Source organism: Diaphorina citri, unplaced genomic scaffold (assembly GCF_000475195.1).
Source record: "Diaphorina citri unplaced genomic scaffold, Diaci psyllid genome assembly version 1.1 scaffold950, whole genome shotgun sequence".
Classification (NCBI taxonomy): Eukaryota; Metazoa; Arthropoda; class Insecta; order Hemiptera; family Psyllidae; genus Diaphorina; species Diaphorina citri.
The window spans coordinates 76,908-96,761 of NW_007378381.1; the positions used below are offsets into that span (position 1 = coordinate 76,908).

Consider the following 19,854-nt stretch of genomic DNA (forward strand, 5'->3'; position numbering starts at 1 on the left):
GTCCCTTTACTCCAGCAGTAGGCTACTACTATTATTGTGGTCAAATTCTCAAATTATATTGAGGATGAAATTCCATACCTCGGCTGGGATTGAACCCACGCCCTCCTGTTTACCAGGCGAGGATGTATGGACACAGCCTAACGCTTAAAACCTTTGTGTTTGTATTGAAATATAGGGCAGCAATAATGTACTCATTGAATTGAGAGTCATTGATGTCATTACAAAAGCAGCAAAACGCAAACAAACAGGCAGAAAAACTAATAATTAATTAAATGCAAAATTATCAAGTTTAGGATCTCACATGGTTCATTCAACTACAAGCACCCATCTTTGCCCCTACTTTCATTCTCACTAAACGTCAGAGTCACACAATCCGCGACATCCATTTCTTCAAATCAAAAACGAAAGAAGATGGATGCTCAAATTAATTACAACCTCAACATGAGGTCCATTTAATAGCATGTATCCTGAGAAATAATGTAAATGAGTTTTACCATTACCATGCATCCTCACAAATAGTCTATCCGGCAAACATGTAATTTTGCCAAAATTTCAGAGACATGCAATCATTTAGCCGCAAATTATTATAATATTAGGTACCTATATTTGATTTAATTATATGAGCCGCAAATTATGAATCCTACCTAGTTAGCAATTAACGTTATAATTTATAATGATTCGTTGACATCTTTAGCTTTTTTGATAGTGCCGCCAAAACCACTCATCCACTCATTTGTCTAGCACTAGCAATCTTCATTAATAAGTTGTTACAGACTCTATGGAGTCTATCTATCTCTATAATAACTTTAGGCGCAATGCATACTAGTGAAACGCGTTTCATATGTCAATGCACAGTGAGTTTCATGAAACTCGGTTTCTAGTGTGTACTGCTCTGTGTGAACCTTATGTACGGGTTTCCTGAAACACGTTTCACGAAGCGCGTTGTATGAAATTCGTTTCACTTACTTACAAAACTTGGAAAAGCCGTCTACCTTGTAAGCGCTAGGCCGTGGGCTCGAATCCCGCCGGGGCGAATTTCATCCTGGATGAATAATGTTTGTTCCCGGAACGGCTGGCTTTCTCATATCCTGGCTTCCTTATCTCTTCGATTTCGGGACGGCAATACCTTAGCAGTTACCTTTCCCTCTATTAAACTTCTTTTTTCTAAAAAAAAAAAAAAAAGTAACATACCTATTATTAAAAACAGATAAATAAAATACAGTCGAACCTGGATAAACGAGAATCCAAGGGACCAGCTCATTTTTTCGTTAAGCAAGCGCATTATCACTGGACCAACCGTGCCCCCTTGTTCATTTATATTGTTCAACTCCACCTTTAGCCCGGGCCACTTACGCTCAATTATCCATAATATATACAGCCCCTTGTGTAACTGACTGACTCACTCACTCACTCACTCACTCACTCACTCACTCACTGACTCACGTATACAAATTCAGTAAACCAGGGGTTTGAATTGAATTTATTTATTTGGTGATTTTCAACACTAGTGGTTGTTAAACACACGTCAAAATTACACAAATATAAATATATAAATAAACAAACAGGAAAATACAATGTGAATGCAATAAAAGAATTCAATTCAATTCAATTCAATTTTATTTTATTGTGATTGTTACACCATTATACACAATTTACAATTTTACATTTAGGTTTTCTATAATATACCTATTTATTAAAAAAAAAGAAAGAAAATGAGAGAAATAATAATAATAATAATAATAATAATAATAATAATAATAATAATAATAATAATAATAGCTAGAAAGGTTACCTACACTAAACTTTCCACCACCAGCGTCATCGATAGGCCTGTCTCACAATGGAAGCGTAGACGCGCGACTTTTAGTAGCGCGTAGTCGCCAGCAACACAAGTAATGTAATCGGGTCAAATTTTCGATGGTCAGTTTTTAGTGCCAAAACACGTTTTGAGGTCCCTAGAGCTTAAATCCAAAGTTTCAGCCATTGGTCCGTGTCTGTGTCTGTGTGTCCGTGTGTCTGTAAACAAAATATCTCGAGAACGGTAAGAGGTAGAGACTTGAAATTTGGTATGTAGCTGTCAAATGTGACAAGGATGCGACACGAAACTTTTGGTTAGGATCGGTGCAACGGTTGGCGGCATTTTACCGCTTTTTGGCGGTTTTTGGTGTAATTTAACAATATCTCGGGAACGGTATAAGCTAGAAACTTGAAATTTGGTATGTGGTTCACTAATGTGACAAGGATGCAACACAAAACGTTTGTTTGAGATGGTTGCTGCGCTTGGCGGTATTTTTACCGCTTTTGGACAGATTTCGACCGTTTTTTGGCGGTTTTCAGCTATAGCGACAAAACGGTTAGAGATATTGTAAAAGTTAGGGTAAAAGAACACTCAAATAAGCATCATTCAATAGGATAAGGAAAGTCGTGTGATGTTCACACCAGATTTTTTTCGCTCCAACTCCTGAAGTCCCGAACGCTTTGTCCGATTTTTGATGAAATTTCTCAAAACCGTTTTCAAACACCATTGGAGAGGGCCTCATAACGGCTCTTTTTCTGAGTAAGAACAGCCCCTCAATATCAGGTAAACCTGTCAGGTCTATAGAGGGTCTCTATCAGTTTCATAGGTTTGGTATTTGGTTTTGCAGGCGACTAAGTGTTACTAGATACTAGAAGTCATCTATGCTTACAATGTGAGACAAGCCTTATCTTGGAATTGATCGACGCGATTCAAACGTGAGTCGTGTAAACTGTAAGTAGGCGTACACAACGGAGCCCCGATCCTAGCCTAGCTCTGGCCCAAGAGAAATAAACAAATTATGCTAATGAATATAAAAATCTGGTGTGAACATCACACGACTTTCCTTATCCTATTGAATGATGCTTTCTTAGGTGTAGGAGCAAACAGCCCTAAAGGATGGGTTGAGCTTATACGAATCTAGAAAAGCTGTGATATCCTCAAAAATTGTGGAAAGCTCCGCTTTACCACAAAATAATATTTCACGATTTTTTGTTTTACCCCTGGCAGGTTGACGGCAAGATCTGTTCGGATGTGAACGAGTGTCAGGTAAATCCTGGTATTTGTAAGGGAGGCGCGACCTGCCTGAATACAGAAGGGTCATTCACCTGCATCTGTCCACCTGGCCTATCCTTGGATACTACAGGTAAGCAATGCCTGCCACTCATGCTCAGACCGCCTGACAGATTTAGCTTTGAAAGACAGTCTGAACAAGTCTGCCAGAGAGTCGCAACGCGTGTGGTGGAAAAAGCTCGAGACCTGGATCCTTCATGCTCAGACCGCCTGACAGATTTAGCTTTGAAAGACAGTCTGAACAAGGCTGCCAGAGAGTCGCAACGCGTGTGGTGGAAAAATCTCGAGACCTAGATCCGTCAGACCGTCAGAGAGATGGCGGTCTCAAGCTTTTTTGGCCACACACCTGACTGACATAACAAGGCTCGAACAGCTCTCGTTGTTTACTTCAATGATTCATGGGGAGCCGGCGCTTTCAACGTTCTATACCGCTGGCTCAAGAGGTTTGACAGAGGGAACTGTAACTGCTAGGGTCTTATCGTCCCGAAATCGAAGAGAGAAGGAAGACAGGATATTAGAATTAGGATGAGTGAGTGAGTCAGTGAGTGAGTCAGTTACACAAGGGGCTGTATATTTTTAGGATAAATGAAATTTTCTCATTAGATTTTGAGCCCAATTGGACCTTCGGGGGGTCTCGCAGAGGTCCTTTTTCTGAGTGAGGTCTACAGTTCACTGAGTTGTACAGTTCACTGAGTGAGGTCCACAGTTCACTGAGTGCGGTCTCAAGCTTTCTTGGCCACACACGTTCTGACTGACATAACAAGGCTCGAAAAGCTCTCGTTGTTTACTTCAATGATTCATGGGGAGCCGGCGCTTTCAACGTTCTATACCGCTGGCTTTTTTTTAAGAGATTTGACAGAGGGAACTGTAACTGCTAGGGTCTTATCGTCCCGAAATTGAAGAGAGAAGGAAGACAGGATAGGAGGAGAGCTATTCCGAGAATGAACATTATCCCATCAGGATAAAATCCACCCGGGGCGGGAATCGAACCCGCGGCCTGGCGCACCAACCAAGCTAACTAGGCTGGCACCGCTGGCTTTGCTACTTCGAAATAGGTAAATCAATGAATCTTCTACCCTTGTTCCCAGGTACACAATGTATCGATCTTCGTCTAGAGACATGTTTCACGGATTACAAGCACGGGACAGGTCTGTCCCCAGTGAGGGGGGTGTATCCCAAGACTACCTGCTGCTGCTCCCTGGTAGGCAAGGCCTGGGGGGCTGAGGAGGACCGGTGTGATGCGTGCCCCAAGTTTGGCACCACTCAGTTTGCAGATCTGTGTCCTAAGGTGAGAAATGGTCAGTTTTCTACTTTCTTTCTTTCTTCTTACTTTACTTAACTTTTTTCTTGCTTCCTTCATTTCTTTGCTTTTATCGTTAATTTTCTTGCTTTTTATTTCTTTCTTTTCCTTCCTTTCTTTCTTTCCCTTATCTCTCTCTCTCCCCTTCTTCCTTCAATTCTTCTTGATTCTTAACTTTCTTAATCTTTTATTATTATTATTCATTATTCTTCCTTGGTTCCTTTCTTATTTCTTTCTTTTACATTTCTTGTTTCTTTATTCATACCTAATACATATTTTATATCTTACTTTCTTCCTTCATTCCTTATAAGTACTGTTGGTAGGTACTGATCTTATCCCTTGTTCTATGTGTCCCCTAGGGTCCTGGTTATGTAGATAAGAAGGATATCAATGAATGTCTCGAGTTCCCTGAGATTTGCACCAATGGGCGCTGTCGAAACGGATTGGGCACGTTCTCCTGCAAATGTAACCAGGGCTATACATTGGATGAACTGGGCCTTAAGTGTATTGGTGAGTTGTTCTGTATGCTGAAGAAACGAAAGAAGTTCGGAGTTTTAACTTGACTAATTTTTGCCTTTTCTGAGAAAGCGTTTACTTTGGGATCACAGGAACATTGAAATTAAATAGTAAAAATTGAAAGAGAAAATCCTCCAGATTCCTTGTCTTTCTGTTTGTCCACAGACAATTTTTATTAAAAGAACAAAATTAACTCACTCACTTTGTTCACTAAATTATAACTAGACATTTTGTCCTGTTGTTTGTCTGTTTTTACTTTCCTTATCCTATAGGAAGGAAAGTAATGTAATCGGGTCAAAATTTCGATGGTCAGTTTTTAGTGCCAAAACACGTTTTGAGGTCCCTAGAGACTAAATCCGAAGTTTCAGCCATTGGTCCGTGTGTGTGTCTGTCTGTCTGTCTGTCTGTCTGTCTGTCTGTCTGTCTGTCTGTCTGTCTGTCTGTCTGTCTGTCTGTCTGTCTGTCTGTCTATTCTTCTTGATTCTTAACTTTCTTAATCTTTTATTATTATTATTCATTATTCTTCCTTGGTTCCTTTCTTATTTCTTTCTTTTACATTTCTTGTTTCTTCATTCATACGTCCTAATACTAATACATATTTTATATCTTGCTTTCTTCCTTCATTCCTTATACTGTTGGTAGGTACTGATATTATCCCTTGTTCTATGTCTCCCCTAGGGTCCTGGTTATGTAGATAAGAAGGATATCAATGAATGTCTCGAGTTCCCTGAGATTTGCACCAATGGGCGCTGTCGTAACGGATTGGGCACATTCTCCTGCAAATGTAACCAGGGCTATACATTGGATGAACTGGGCCTTAAGTGTATTGGTGAGTTGTTCTGTATGCTGAAGAAACGAAAGAAGTTCGGAGTTTTAACTTGACTAGTTTTTGCCTTTTCTGAGAAAGTGTTTACCTTGGGATCACAGGAAAATTGAAATTAAATAGTAGAGATTGAAAGAGAAAATCCTCCAGATTCCTTGTCTTTCTGTTTGTCCACAGACAGTTTTTATTGAAAGAACAAAGTTAACTCACTCACTTTGTTCACCAAATTATAACTAGACATTTTGTCCTGTTGTTTGTCCGTATGTTTCGCTCCAACTCCTGAAATCCCAAACGCTTTGTCCGATTTTTGATGAAATTTCTCAAAATCGTTTTCAAACACCATTGGAGAGGGCCTCATAACGGCTCTTTTTCTGAGTAAGAACAGCCCCTCAATATCAGTTAAACCTGTCAGGTCTACATGCTAGTGTGTGTGTGTGTTCATCAAGTAGACCTGACAGACCGACCTTTGCAGCTGTACCTGTCAGATCTACCTGATGGTGAGTGGCTGGCCTAAAGTCTATAGGTCACTGAGTGAGGTCTACAGTTCATTATTTTACTGTCCAAATTAAAGTAAAAATTGGCAAATTAAAGGAAAAATTGGCAAATTTAAACTTGGAACTCACTTTTTCGTCCATTCAGTTTTCAATGCATTTTTCCTCAGATATCAATGAATGTGAGGAGATGCCGGAGATCTGTGGGTCCGGCACTTGTGAGAATAACATTGGCTCATTCAGTTGCCGGTGTGAGGACGGATATTCTGTGAAACCGGCAGAAGTTGATGAGGCCAGCCTGTCAGGTCTACATGCTAGTGTGTGTGTTTGTCAGGTAGACCTGACAGACGGACCTTTGCAGCTGTACCTGTCAGATCTACCTGATGGTGAGTGGCTGGCCTAAAGTGTATAGGTCACTGAGTGAGGTCTACAGTTCATTCAGTGAGGTCTACAGTTCACTGAGTGAGGTCTAAAGTTCACTGAGTGAGGTCTACAGTTCATTGAACTTGTATCGTTCTCTCTATTCCAGATATTGAGCAAACATATAAATGAGTGCACCATGCGAACCCACAACTGTGATGATAATGCTGACTGTATCAATAATCCTGTAAGTACGTAACTTAATATCAGGGCCTCACTCAGAACATACTCAGAACCGATAAAAACGTTGCTGAACTTCATAAAAGAGGCAGCAATGTTTGAAGGTGAAGAGTGAAACAACAAGAAGAATGGGGTGCAATAATAGTCCTACATACTGGGCTCCGCACACAGGAATTTCGTCAGAAAATACCACATTTCAATGTAACGTAACATCAGGGCCGTATTTTCTCCTTTACTGTAGTCTAGTTATTATTAATTAGATTCATATTAGACACCCAAATTAGATAATGGCTTACCTAGTTACCTTATTTTATAATTGACTAGGGTTCTTTGTGGGGGATTATTATTTACATGACGTCAGGTAGACCTGACAGACGGACCTTTGCAGCTGTACCTGTCAGATCTACCTGATGGTGAGTGGCTGGCCTAAAGTCTATAGGTCACTGAGTGAGGTCTACAGTTCTCTGAGTGAGGTCTAAAGTTCACTGAGTGAGGTCTACAGTTCATTGAACTTGTATCGTTCTCTCTATTCCAGATATTGAGCAAACATATCAATCCCATAAAGATTTTGAGCCCAATTGGACCTTCGGGGGGGTCTCCCAGAGGTCCTTTTTCTGAGTGAGGTCTACAGTTCACTGAGTTATACACTTCACTGAGTGAGGTCTACAGTTCACTGATTGAGGTCTACAGATCATTGAACTTGTATCGTTCACTGAGTGAGGTCCACAGTTCACTGAGTTGTACAGTTCACTGAGTGAGGTCTACAGTTCACTGAGTGAGGTCTACAGTTCACTGAGTTGTACAGTTCACTGAGTGAGGTCCACAGTTCACTGAGTTGTACAGCTCACTGAGTGAGGTCTACAGTTCACTGAGTTGTACAGTTCACTGAGTGAGGTCCACAGTTCACTGAGTTGTACAGTTCGTTCACTGAGAGTGAGGTGTACAGTTCACTGAGTGAGGTGTACGGTTCACTGAGTTGTACAGTTCACTGAGTGAGGTCTACAGTTCACTGAGTTGTACAGTTCACGGAGTGAGGTGTACAGTTCACTGAGTGAGGTGTACAGTTCTCTGAGTTGTACAGTTCACTGAGTGAGGTCTACAGTTCACTGAGTTGTACAGTTCACTGAGTGATGTCTACAGTTCTCTGAGTGAGGTCTACAGTTCATTGAACTTATATCGTCATCTCTATTTCAGATATTGACGAGTGCAGCATATTGCACGGAGTGTGTGGTGATGGCGAATGTCAAAATATACCGGGTAGTTTCACATGTAACTGCAAGGAAGGATACAGGTCAACGGCTATGATGCAAATATGTACTGGTAAGTTATGCCTGAGTGAGTCTCACACAGTAGACCAGTTACACTTACCTATCTACTTTTAGGTGAGGTGGAGAAGCTAAGAATAGAGAGAAAGTACATATCTATAAGATTTTTTTTTAAAGATGAGTGTTTCACCGCCGTTTTTATTTCGTCGCGATGAAACAACTGCTACATTGGACGCTTGTGGTCTGTGTCGTAGCATGCCCGCGTCATCGATAGGCCTGTCTCACAATGGAAGCGTAGACGCGCGACTTTTAGTAGCGCGTAGTCGCCAGCAAAACCAAACCTATGAAAATGATATACCAAAAAAATAGGCATTGTTGCCAAACATGTCACATGTGCAATGGTAGAGAATCTCTAAAAGGGGAAGCTATATTGCACAGTGTTCCTCCGACAGTGAAACAAAGTCAGGCCAAGGCGATATCCAACTTACCTGTTGTGGAATCCAACCTCTGAGCTTAGAGCTACCTCTTTAAAAGACTTAATAGAGAGGGTTTATCAAAAATAGACCTTTACCTGAATTGCAACAATGTAAGGATTTCCTGCAATCGGATTGGTTACTTCATTTTGGGTTGATGACTCATTGCTGTCACATTGATCTGGATGAACTATAGAGTCTATAGAGTTATAGAAATATAGAGGGTCTCTATCATTTTCATAGGTTTGGTATTTGGTTTTGCAGGCGACTAAGCGTTACTAGAAGTCATCTACGCTTACAATGTGAGACAAGCCTTATCTTGGAATTGATCGACGCGATTCAAACGTGATTCGTGTAAACTGTAAGAAGGCGTCCACAACGGAGCCCCGATCCTAGCCTGGCTCTGACCCAAGAGAAATAAACAAATTATGCTAATGAATATAAAAATCTGGTGTGAAAATCACACGACTTTCCTTATCCTATTGAATGATGCTTATTTGAGTGTTCTTTTACCCTAACTTTTACAATATCTCTAACGCCGCCAAAAAACGGTCGAAATCTGTCCAAAAGCGGTCAAAATACCGCCAAGCGCAGCAACCATCTCAACCAAATGTTTTGAGTCAAAGAGGTCGAAATCTGTCCAAAAGCGCTCATAATACCGCCAAGCGCAGCAACAATCTCAACCAAAGGTTTTGTGTTGCATCCTTGTTACATTTGTGAAGTACCTACATACCAAATTTCAAGTCTCTAGCTTATACCGTTCCCGAGATATTGTTAAATTACACCGAAAACCGCAAAAAGCGGTAAAATGCCGCCAACCGTTGCACCGGTCTTAACCAAAAGTTTCGTGTCGCATCCTTGTCACATTTGACAGCTACATACCAAATTTCAAGTCTCTAGCTCTTACCGTTCTCGAGATATTTTGTTTACAGACAGACACACACACGGACCAATGGCTGAAACTTCGGATTTAGGCCTTACCATTCTCGAGATATTTTGTTTACAGACAGACAGACAGATACACACACGGACCAATGGCTGAAACTTTGGATTTAGGCTCTAGGGACCTCAAAACGTGTTTTGACACTAAAAACTGACCGACCCGATTACATTACTTTCCTTCCTATAGGATAAGGAAAGTAAAAAGGCACTTAGTAATGCTGTGCCGTACACAAAGAGCCTTCTTTGAATCTTATAGGTGTATGAGCAAACAGCCCTAAAGGATGGGTTGAGCTTATACGAATCTAGAAAAGCTGTGATATCCTCAAAAATTGTGGAAAGCTCCGCTTTACCACAAAATAATATTTCACGATTTTTGTTTTACCCCTGGCAGGTTGACGGCAAGATCTGTTCAGATGTGAACGAGTGTCAGGTAAATCCTGGTATTTGTAAGGGAGGCGCGACCTGCCTGAATACAGAAGGGTCATTCACCTGCATCTGTCTGAAATAAAAACGGCGGTAGAACACTCATCTTAAAAAAAAAAACTCAAAATCCACTTCGTTCTATTCCGATTGATGTGACCTTCCATGTTGATTTTCCAGAACAGGATACAGCTTGGGTCCCGACCTTCACCAATGTCACGACATTAACGAATGTAACCTCAACAAACGAATATGTAACGGGGGACAATGTAATAATACGCTGGGTTCATATGTGTGTATGTGCACGGAAGGATTGCGGAACAGCTTGGATCTATCAACCTGTTTAGGTGAGGCTTTCAAAGATTTTTCTTTTCCTATGTCCTGAGGCGAAAAAATCTCCTTTTTTTGGTTTGCCAACACTCACACTTAACTTATACTTTTTATAGGACTTAAAGGTGTTATCATTCGCGAACTCCGCGAACTTGTCAATTAGAACATAAAAAACGAAAATGCGAAACAGACAAGATAACATAACACATTGACAACACATTGACAAATTGCTGAAGGCGGGTCTGGAGTTCAGACCCGAAACGTCCAATACCAAACAGTAAGGTACGTGCCAACTTTAAGTCCTATAAAAAGTATAAGAAAAAATACTACGACGAAACAAGTAGTAAACTTGAATATCTACAAATCGTTTGAATTCTATTCTCGCTGACCTGGAATTCTATTCTCGAACAAAACGATCTCGTATTTCAGACAACCGGAAAGGCTCATGCTGGACCCGCCTCATTCACGGGAAATGCGAGAACAACCTGCCTCGTCTGACACTGAAAACAGAATGTTGCTGCAGTATAGACAACGACGAAACAAGCAGTAAACTTGAATACCTACAAATCGTTTGAATTCTATTCTCGTTGACCTGGAATTCTATTCTCGAACAAAACGATCTCGTATTTCAGACAACCGGAAGGGCTCATGCTGGACCCGCCTCATTCACGGGAAATGCGAGAACAACCTGCCTCGTCTGACACTGAAAACAGAATGTTGCTGCAGTATAGGGCTTGCCTGGGGGAGCCCGTGTGAGACCTGCCACCCCAGCGATTGCGAATGTCAGAAGGGATACGCCAAGGTGGGTAAAGCAGGGGTTTGAATTGAATTTATTTATTTGGTGCTTTTCAACACGGATGGTTGTTAAACACCCGTCAAAATTACACAAATATAAATAAGCAAACAGGAAAATACAATAATGTGAATGCAATAAAAGAAAATGAGAGAAATAATAATAATAGCTAGAAAGGTTACCTACGCTAAACTTTCTACCACCAGCGTCATTGATAGGTAGGCTTGCCAAATATCCAAAATGTCGCCAGGGGTTTGAATTGAATTTATTTACTTGGTGCTTTTCAACACAGATGGTTGTTAAACACACGTCAAAGTAAAAAGGCACTTAGTAATGCTGTGCGGTACACAAAAAGCCTTCTTTGAATCTTATAGATGTAGGAGCAAACAGCCCTAAAGGATGGGTTGAGCTTATACGAATCTAGAAATGCTGTGATATCCTCAAAAGTTGTGGAAAGCTCTGCTTTACCACAAAATAATATTTCACGATTTTTGTTTTATCCCTGGCAGGTTGACGGCAAGATCTGTTCGGATGTGAACGAGTGTCAGGTAAATCCTGGTATTTGTAAGGGAGGCGCTACATGCCTGAATACAGAGGGGTCATTCACCTGCATCTGTCCACCTGGCCTATCCTTGGATACTACAGGTAAGCAATGCCTGCCACTCATGCTCGGCCGTCTGACAGATTTAGCTTTGAAAGACAGTCTGAACAAGTCTGCCAGAGAGTCGCAACGCGTGTGGTGGAAAAAGCTCGAGACCTGGATCCGTCAGACCGCCTGAGAGATGACGGTCTCAAGCTTTTTTGGCCACACACCTGACTGACATAACAAGGCTCGAAAAGCTCTCGTTGTTTACTTCAATGATTCATGGGGAGCCGGCGCTTTCAACGTTCTATACCGCTGGCTTTTTTTTAAGAAGTTTTAAGAAGTTTGACTGCTAGGGTCTTATCGTTCCGAAATTGAAGAGAGAAGGAAGGCAGGATAGGAGGAGAGCCATTCCGAGAATGAAGATTATCCCATCAGGATAAAATCCACCCCGGGCAGGAATCGAACCCGCGGCCTGGCGCACCAACCAAGCTAACTAGGCTGGCATCGCTGGCTTTGCTACTTCGAAATAGGTACGACAAGAAAACAGAGAGCTAATAATAATAGAGAGAAATAATGAGAAAAGAGAAAGACTGTCTCCGAAATAATGCAATGTAGTACTGAGACGGTATTTTCATATCTTCCTTTGAAAAAAAGTGAGGTTTCAAAATCAAAGAGCAGAAAAAAGAGAAACTAGAGATTTTTTTCTACGAGTTCTAGATCCCGAGATATGTAAATTTTGATTTAAAAACACACCTGTAAATCTTATTTACTGACGTCACGGCATACGCTCCCGTACGCGATGACGTCACATCAACTGTTTAGAGCAAAGCTCCCTTGCAGGTTTAGCCGAGCACCTGAGAGCAGCCTAGGACGCGTTTCGTTCTTGTTGTAACTCATCAGCTAGATGTGGCTCTGCAGGTGCTGGCTAAGAATATGGAACTGATATTATTTATACTTGTGGGACGCGAGAAAGTCGGAAATCGAGAACCTGTGAACAAGGTTGTGGTTATCTACCAGGTTGGGTTGAGACAGGACGAGTTGAGACAGGATATTGCTCCTACAGTTTGGCATGGGAGTGATGGTAACTTAAAAACAAGGTTAGTTTACCAACCGTGCCTATCCCAACCTGGTACATAACCACAACATAAACGCATTGTCAACATAAGGTTTCGGATTTACACCGCGAGAGGCCACCACACAGGCAAGACTAGTGTAATGTTTTTCTTTTCAACCCGAGTGAGTCTCACACAGTAGACCAGTTACACTTACCTATCTACTATCTACTTTTAGGTGAGGTGGAGAAGCTAAGAATAGGGAGAAAGTACATATCTATAAGAAAACAGAGAACTAATAATAATAGAGAGAAATAATGAGAAAAGAGAAAGACTGTGACTTTGGCATGGGCAGAAAGTACATATCTATAAGAAAACAGAGAACTAATAATAATAGAGAGAAATAATGAGAAAAGAGAAAGACTGTGACTTTGGCATGGGAGTGGTAACTTAAAAACAAGGTTAGTTTACCTACCAACCTTGCCTGTCCCAACCCGGTACATAAACGCATTGTCAACATAAGGTTTCGGATTTACACCGCGAGAGGCCACCACACAGGCAAGACTAGTGTAATGTTTAATTTTTTTCTTCTTTTCAGATATCGATGAATGTGCAGAGACCCCAGGCCTGTGCAGGGGAGGTCAATGTAAGAATACGCCTGGTAGTTACCATTGTGTATGTCCCCCTGGTCATGAGTTAGCCCCTGATAAACAATCCTGCAAAGGTAAGTAATTCCAAAAATTGAATTCATATAAAAATAATATTTTTATCAAGACAAATTCGATTAGGCAGAAAGCTAGAAAGCCGTTCATTTGGTGAGCTTTGGATACCACTCAGTGTATCGTCCGACCAAAATAGATGTTGGCTCTAGTAGCAGGAGTAGGAGTGAGGAAAGCCAGCCTAGTTAGCTTGGTTGGTAGTGCATCTGCCTTGTAAGCGCTAGGCCGCGGGTTCGATTCCCGCCCGGGGCGGATTTTATCCCATCAAGACAAATTCGATTAGGCAGAAAGCTAGAAAGCCGTTAATTCGGTGAGCTTTGGATACCACTCAGTGTATCGTCCGACCAAAATAGATGTTGGCTCTAGTAGCAGGAGTAGAAGTGAGGAAAGCCAGCCTAGTTAGCTTAGTTGGTAGTGCGTCTGCCTTGTAAGCGCTAGGCCGCGGGTTCGATTCCCGCCCGGGGCGGGTTTTATCCTGATGGGATAATGTTCGTTCTCGGAACGGCTGGCTTTCTCCTATCCTGTCTTCCTTCTCTCTTCGATTTCTCTAGCAGTCACAGTTCCCTCTGTCAAACCTCTTTAAAAAAAAACTTGATATTTGCATTCGCTTAAAAAAGTACAGTTACGGAACGGCTGGCTTTCTCCTATCCTGTCTTCCTTCTCTCTTCGATTTCGGGACGATAAGACCATAGCAGTTACAGTTCCCCCTGGCTTTCTCCTATCCTGTCTTCCTTCTCTCTTCGATTTCGGGACGATAAGACCATAGCAGTTACAGTTCCCTCTGTGTTCCTATCCTGTCTTCCTTCTCTCTTCGATTTCGGGACGATAAGACCATAGCAGTTACAGTTCCCTCTGTCGGCAGGCTTTCTCCTATCCTGTCTTCCTTCTCTCTTCGATTTCGGGACGATAATCGCTTTCTCCTATCCTGTCTTCCTTCTCTCTTCGATTTCGGGACGATAAGACCATAGCAGTTACAGTTCCCTCTGTCAACTTTCTTCCACCTGGCTTCCTTCTCTCTTCGATTTCGGGACGATAAGACCATAGCAGTTACAGTTCCCTCTGTCAAACCTCTTTAAAATGGTTCGATTCCCGCCCGGGGCGGATTTTATCCTGATGGGATAATGTTCGTTCTCGGAACGGCTGGCTTTCTCCTATCCCTCTCTTCCTTCTCTCTTCGATTTCGGGACGATAAGACCATAGCAGTTACAGTTCCCTCTGTTAAACCTCTTTAAAAAAGCTTCCTTCTCTCTTCGATTTCGGGACGATAAGACCATAGCAGTTACAGTTCCCTCTGTCAAACCTCTTTAACCTGGCTTCCTTCTCTCTTCGATTTCGGGACGATAAGACCATAGCAGTTACAGTTCCCTCTGTCAAACCTCTTTAAAATGGTTCGATTCCCGCCCGGGGCGGATTTTATCCTGATGGGATAATGTTCGTTCTCGGAACGGCTGGCTTTCTCCTATCCCTCTCTTCCTTCTCTCTTCGATTTCGGGACGATAAGACCATAGCAGTTACAGTTCCCTCTGTTAAACCTCTTTAAAAAACTCTCTTCCTTCTCTCTTCGATTTCGGGACGATAAGACCATAGCAGTTACAGTTCCCTGAGGGAACTTCCCTCTATCAAACCTCTTCAAAAAAATCTTTCTAACGAAATATCTCATTTGTACATATTGTCAGATATTGACGAGTGCTCACGTACGAGTGGTATCTGCTCGAACGGTCTTTCTAACGAAATATCTCATTTGTACATATTGTCAGATATTGACGAGTGCTCACGTACGAGTGGTATCTGCTCGAACGGTATCTGCGAGAATATGATGGGCACGTACGAGTGCGTCTGCAGTGATGGCTATACTCACACACAACATCGCACCAGCTGTGAGGATATAGATGAGTGTGAAGATAGCAATGGGGATTGTCAACACATCTGTGTCAATGTTCCCGGCAGCTATAACTGTGCCTGCACGTAAGTTTATATCAAAATGATACACACCGTTCCGGTAATTTCCTAGAAAAGACCAGTAAAGGGGTAGGGTCCGTTGAGAAAATTGCCTTTAAGTGTTGAATAATAATAATAATAGTGCTTATTCATACTGCTCGCATAGGACTGAAAAGTCCCTTTACTCCAGCAGTAAGCTACTACTATTATTGTGGTCAAATTCTCAAATTATATTGAGGATAAAAGTTGTCCTTATTTAGACTTTAGATTTAGACTGCCCAGAGTTTCCGAGTAGAACAAGAAGTCCCTTTTTTTCAACCCGTCAAAATACTGCTCTATTAGAAATTAAAGGTCAAAATACCGCTCTATTAGAAATGAAAGGTCAAAATACTGCTCTATTACAAATTAAAAGTCAAAATACTGCTCTATTAGAAATTAAAGGTCAAAATACTGCTCTATTAGAAATTAAAGGTCAAAATACTGCTCTATTAGAAATTAAAGGTCAAAATACTGCTCTATTAGAAATTAAAAGTCAAAATACTGCTCTATTAGAAATTAAAGGTCAAAATATACTGCTCTATTACAAATTAAAAGTCAAAATACTGCTCTATTAGAAATTAAAGGTCAAAATACTGCTCTATTAGAAATGAAAGGTCAAAATACTGCTCTATTACAAATTAAAGGTCAAAATACTGCTCTATTAGAAATGAAAGGTCAAAATACTGCTCTATTAGAAATGAAAGGTCAAAATACTGCTCTATTAGAAATTAAAGGTCAAAATACTGCTCTATTAGAAATTAAAGGTCAAAATACTGCTCTATTAGAAATTAAAGGTCAAAATACTGCACTATTAGAAATTAAAGGTCAAAATACTGCTCTATTACAAATTAAAAGTCAAAATACTGCTCTATTAGAAATTAAAGGTCAAAATACTGCTCTATTAGAAATGAAAGGTCAAAATACTGCTCTATTACAAATTAAACGTTCCATTCCGGTTGATGTGACCTTCCATGTTGATTTTCCAGAACAGGATACAGCTTGGGTCCCGACCTTCATCAATGTCACGACATTAACGAATGTAACCTCAACAAACGAATATGTAACGGGGGACAATGTAATAACACGCTGGGTTGTAGTCTAGGCACTCTAGGCTCCAACTGGGGGTGATTAGGAGGCTAACGAGAAACGCCGACCCGGTCGGTACACGGGAAAAGGCGAAGTTACGTTGGAGCATTCACATCCAGTTACATAGCTTAGAATTAGAACCTTGGGGTCGCTACCTTAGGATAACGTTTTTTGGATTGGTCCTAGCAATCTCATTTTGTTTTTTCGTCCAGAGACTCGCCAAGCCGAATTATCTCGACATTGATTTCGATTCTAGGTTGACTTTGGTTACAATACTGGTTGTTTTTACTCAATCTAGTACTAAAGTAAGGCATTTGCCAGTCTAGTACTAATGTAAGGCATTTGCCAGTCTAGTTAGTTAGGAAGATAGCGCGCCGCGGGCGGCGATCGAACCCGTGACTAAACGAACTTTATCCCAAACAGATAAGGTTCTTTATCCTACCGTCTGGCTTTCTCCTATCCTGTCCTCCTCCTCTCTTCGATCTCGGGACGATAAGACCTCCGATGTTAAGCGCCAAATACACGGCAATAACTGGTTTCGTTTACATGTTCTCCACTTTCTTATTTGTAAGATTCGATTACATGATCTCCATTCTTTTTTTCTCAATATTTGTCCACATGATCTTCATTCTCTAATTTGCAGAGTTCGTTTACATGATCTCTATTGAGAGAGAAAGAACCAAGAAAAAGTTATAGGTTCGCCCATTTGTGAGCACATTACAGCTGTAACTTATTGCTTTGCTTCCTCATTCCTATTTTCAGAGGAGTGTATCGATATGCGACGAGAATTGTGCTATCTCAACTACACCGACGGCCTCTGCTCCCTCCCCATGTCTAATGAACAGACCCGTATGGTCTGCTGCTGCTCTATGGGACAGTCCTGGGGTAAACCATGTCAGCCCTGCCCACCTCCTGGACACAGTTCACTGAGTGATGTCTTCAGTTCTCTGAGTGAGGTCTACAGTTCATTGAACTTATATCGTCATCTCTATTTCAGATATTGACGAGTGCAGCATATTGCACGGAGTGTGTGGTGATGGCGAATGTCAAAATATACCGGGTAGTTTCACATGTAACTGCATTTTCTTATTCGTAAGGTTCGTTTACATGATCTCCCTTATCTTATTCGCAGGGTTCGTTCACATGTCGATGCAAGGACGGTTTCGTTGGCAACGGCCTGGTGTGTCGTGACATAAACGAATGCCTGACGAACAACGGCGGCTGTAATCAGAACGCCCAGTGCATCAACAACGACGGATCCTTTAAGGTAAAAAAGAACCAAGAAAAAGTTATAGGTTTGCCCATTTGTGAGCACATTACAGCTGTAACTCATTGCTTTGCTTCCTCATTCCTATTTTCAGAGGAGTGTATCGATATGCGACGAGAAGAACCAAGAAAAAGTTATAGGTTCGTCCATTTGTGAGCACATTACAGCTGTAACTTATTGCTTTGCTTCCTCATTCCTATTTTCAGAGGAGTGTATCGATATGCGACGAGAATTTAAGGTAAAACAGAACGGGTCGCTTTGTGCACTGAAAAGAGAGTTTCACGGGGCCTTTGGCCAATCGCTGAAGATACAATCCATAGAAGGGAGTCCCTGAATGAAAAATGGCTAAAAATGGGTCCCTAGATTAAAATGTTGGATATGAAAATTTTATTAACATCTAATATTCACTCATAGAAATATATTATGGTGGACTACTTGCTAAAATAATTAAATTTATGAGGGGGTTAGACTGAATTAATGTAATTTATAGGTATGAGGTACCCATAACCATGGACATCATCACTTCACACTCATAAAGTTTCACAAAAAAATAATGATATCTCCCCAAAAAAACTTTCGAGTTAAAAATGAAACACCAAGTAGCGAATTCTAAATTCAGTCAACTCATTAATGTCTTATTTTCCAGTGTGTTTGTGATGAAGGATTCCGGGGCGATGGCTACTCGTGTGAAGATATTGATGAGTGTACGGATAACACCAACTATTGTGAGAACGGCCATTGTTTGAACTACCCGGGCTCGTTTCGGTGCGAGTGTGAAATGGGCTTTATGAATCCGGATGACAAGAACGAGCAAGCGTGTATTGGTGAGTACTCCGTGTGGCCGAGTGGTCAAGCTTGGACTATGGACCCGTTGATCCGTGGTTCGAATTCCGGCCTGGGAATTGATCCACAAAATTAATTCGTAGGATTTTTTTCATGAGAAGTGCGAAGTTGGGGTTAGGGCATAAAAATTTTTGCTCCTTAAGCCTTTTTCTCTCTCCCTCTCTTCCTCTCTCCGTCCGTGGTTCGAATCCCGGCCTGGGAATTGTTCCACAAAATTAATTCGTAGGATTTTTTCATGAGTGCGAAGTTGGGGTTAGGGCATAAAAATTTTTGCTCCTTAAGCCTTTTTCTCTCTCCCTCTCTTCCTCTCTCCCTCTCTCCCTCTCTCTCTCTCCCTCTCTCCCTCCCTCCCCCCCCCCCTCCCCCTTTCTCTCCCCTCCTCTCTCTCTCTCTCTCTCTCTCTCTCTCTCTCTTTCTCTCCCTCTCTCTCTCTTTCTCTCCCTCTCTCCCTCCCTCTCTCTCTCTCTCTCTCTCTCTTTCTTCAATTTACGGATTTCACGGCATGGAATAAATTTCATTTTCAACGTGGTTTCCGTTCATTTCAGATATCAACGAGTGTCAGATGTTCAACAATCTATGCGTGTACGGTAGATGTGAGAACACATTCGGTATGTTCAGATGTGGTGGACCCGTTGATCCGTGGTTCGAATCCCGGCCTGGGAATTGTTCCACAAAATTAATTCGTAGGATTTTTTCATGAGAAGTGCGAAGTTGGGATTAGGGCATAAAAATTTTTGCTCCTTAAGCCTTTTTCTCTCTCCCTCTCTTCCTCTCTCCCTCTCTCTCTCTCTCTCTTTCTCTCCCTCTCTCTCTCTCTCTCTCTTTCTCTCCCTCTCTCCCTCCCTCTCTCTCTCTCTCTTTTTCTTCAATTGACGGATTTCACGGCATGGAATAAATTTCATTTTCAACATGGTTTCTCTTTCATTTCAGATATCAACGAGTGTCAGATGTTCAACAATCTATGCGTGTACGGTAGATGTGAGAACACATTCGGTATGTTCAGATGTGAATGCAACGAGGGATTCCAGCTTGATAACTCCGGAGGTAAATCCGTAATAACTTCTTTCTTTCTTCCTTTCAGTCTTTGTCTTTTCTTTCTTTCTTTCTTTCTTTCTTTCTTTCTTTCTTTCTTTCTTATTCTCATAAAAATATCTTCAGGTGTAAATCTGAAAATATTCTTCGTTTTAAATTGGAATGTCGTTGATAGAGAGAGAGAGAGAGAGAGAGAGAGAGAGAGAGAGAGAGAGAGAGAGAGAGAGTTTTTCTCTTCCTTTTTTTTTTTT

General features: G+C 41.4%; 1 protein-coding gene across 1 annotated transcript in view; it reads left to right on the plus strand.

The window, feature by feature from the left end:
* Positions 1–815: 815 nt before the first annotated feature.
* The window catches only part of LOC103513297 (fibrillin-2-like), a gene marked incomplete at its 3' end in the record, with an annotated part of 40,421 nt that continues 21,382 nt past the window's right edge, over positions 816–19,854 (plus strand). Inside the window, exons 1-15 of the mRNA XM_026826542.1 lie at positions 816–854; positions 3,026–3,161; positions 4,177–4,376; positions 5,583–5,733; positions 8,013–8,138; positions 13,278–13,403; positions 15,156–15,363; positions 16,362–16,465; positions 17,224–17,412; positions 17,459–17,553; positions 17,594–17,728; positions 17,823–17,966; positions 18,375–18,552; positions 19,117–19,179; positions 19,502–19,615. Of these exons, the coding sequence (XP_026682343.1) occupies positions 816–854; positions 3,026–3,161; positions 4,177–4,376; positions 5,583–5,733; positions 8,013–8,138; positions 13,278–13,403; positions 15,156–15,363; positions 16,362–16,465; positions 17,224–17,412; positions 17,459–17,553; positions 17,594–17,728; positions 17,823–17,966; positions 18,375–18,552; positions 19,117–19,179; positions 19,502–19,615 (2,008 nt within the window). The remainder of the gene's footprint in view (positions 855–3,025; positions 3,162–4,176; positions 4,377–5,582; positions 5,734–8,012; positions 8,139–13,277; positions 13,404–15,155; positions 15,364–16,361; positions 16,466–17,223; positions 17,413–17,458; positions 17,554–17,593; positions 17,729–17,822; positions 17,967–18,374; positions 18,553–19,116; positions 19,180–19,501; positions 19,616–19,854) is intronic.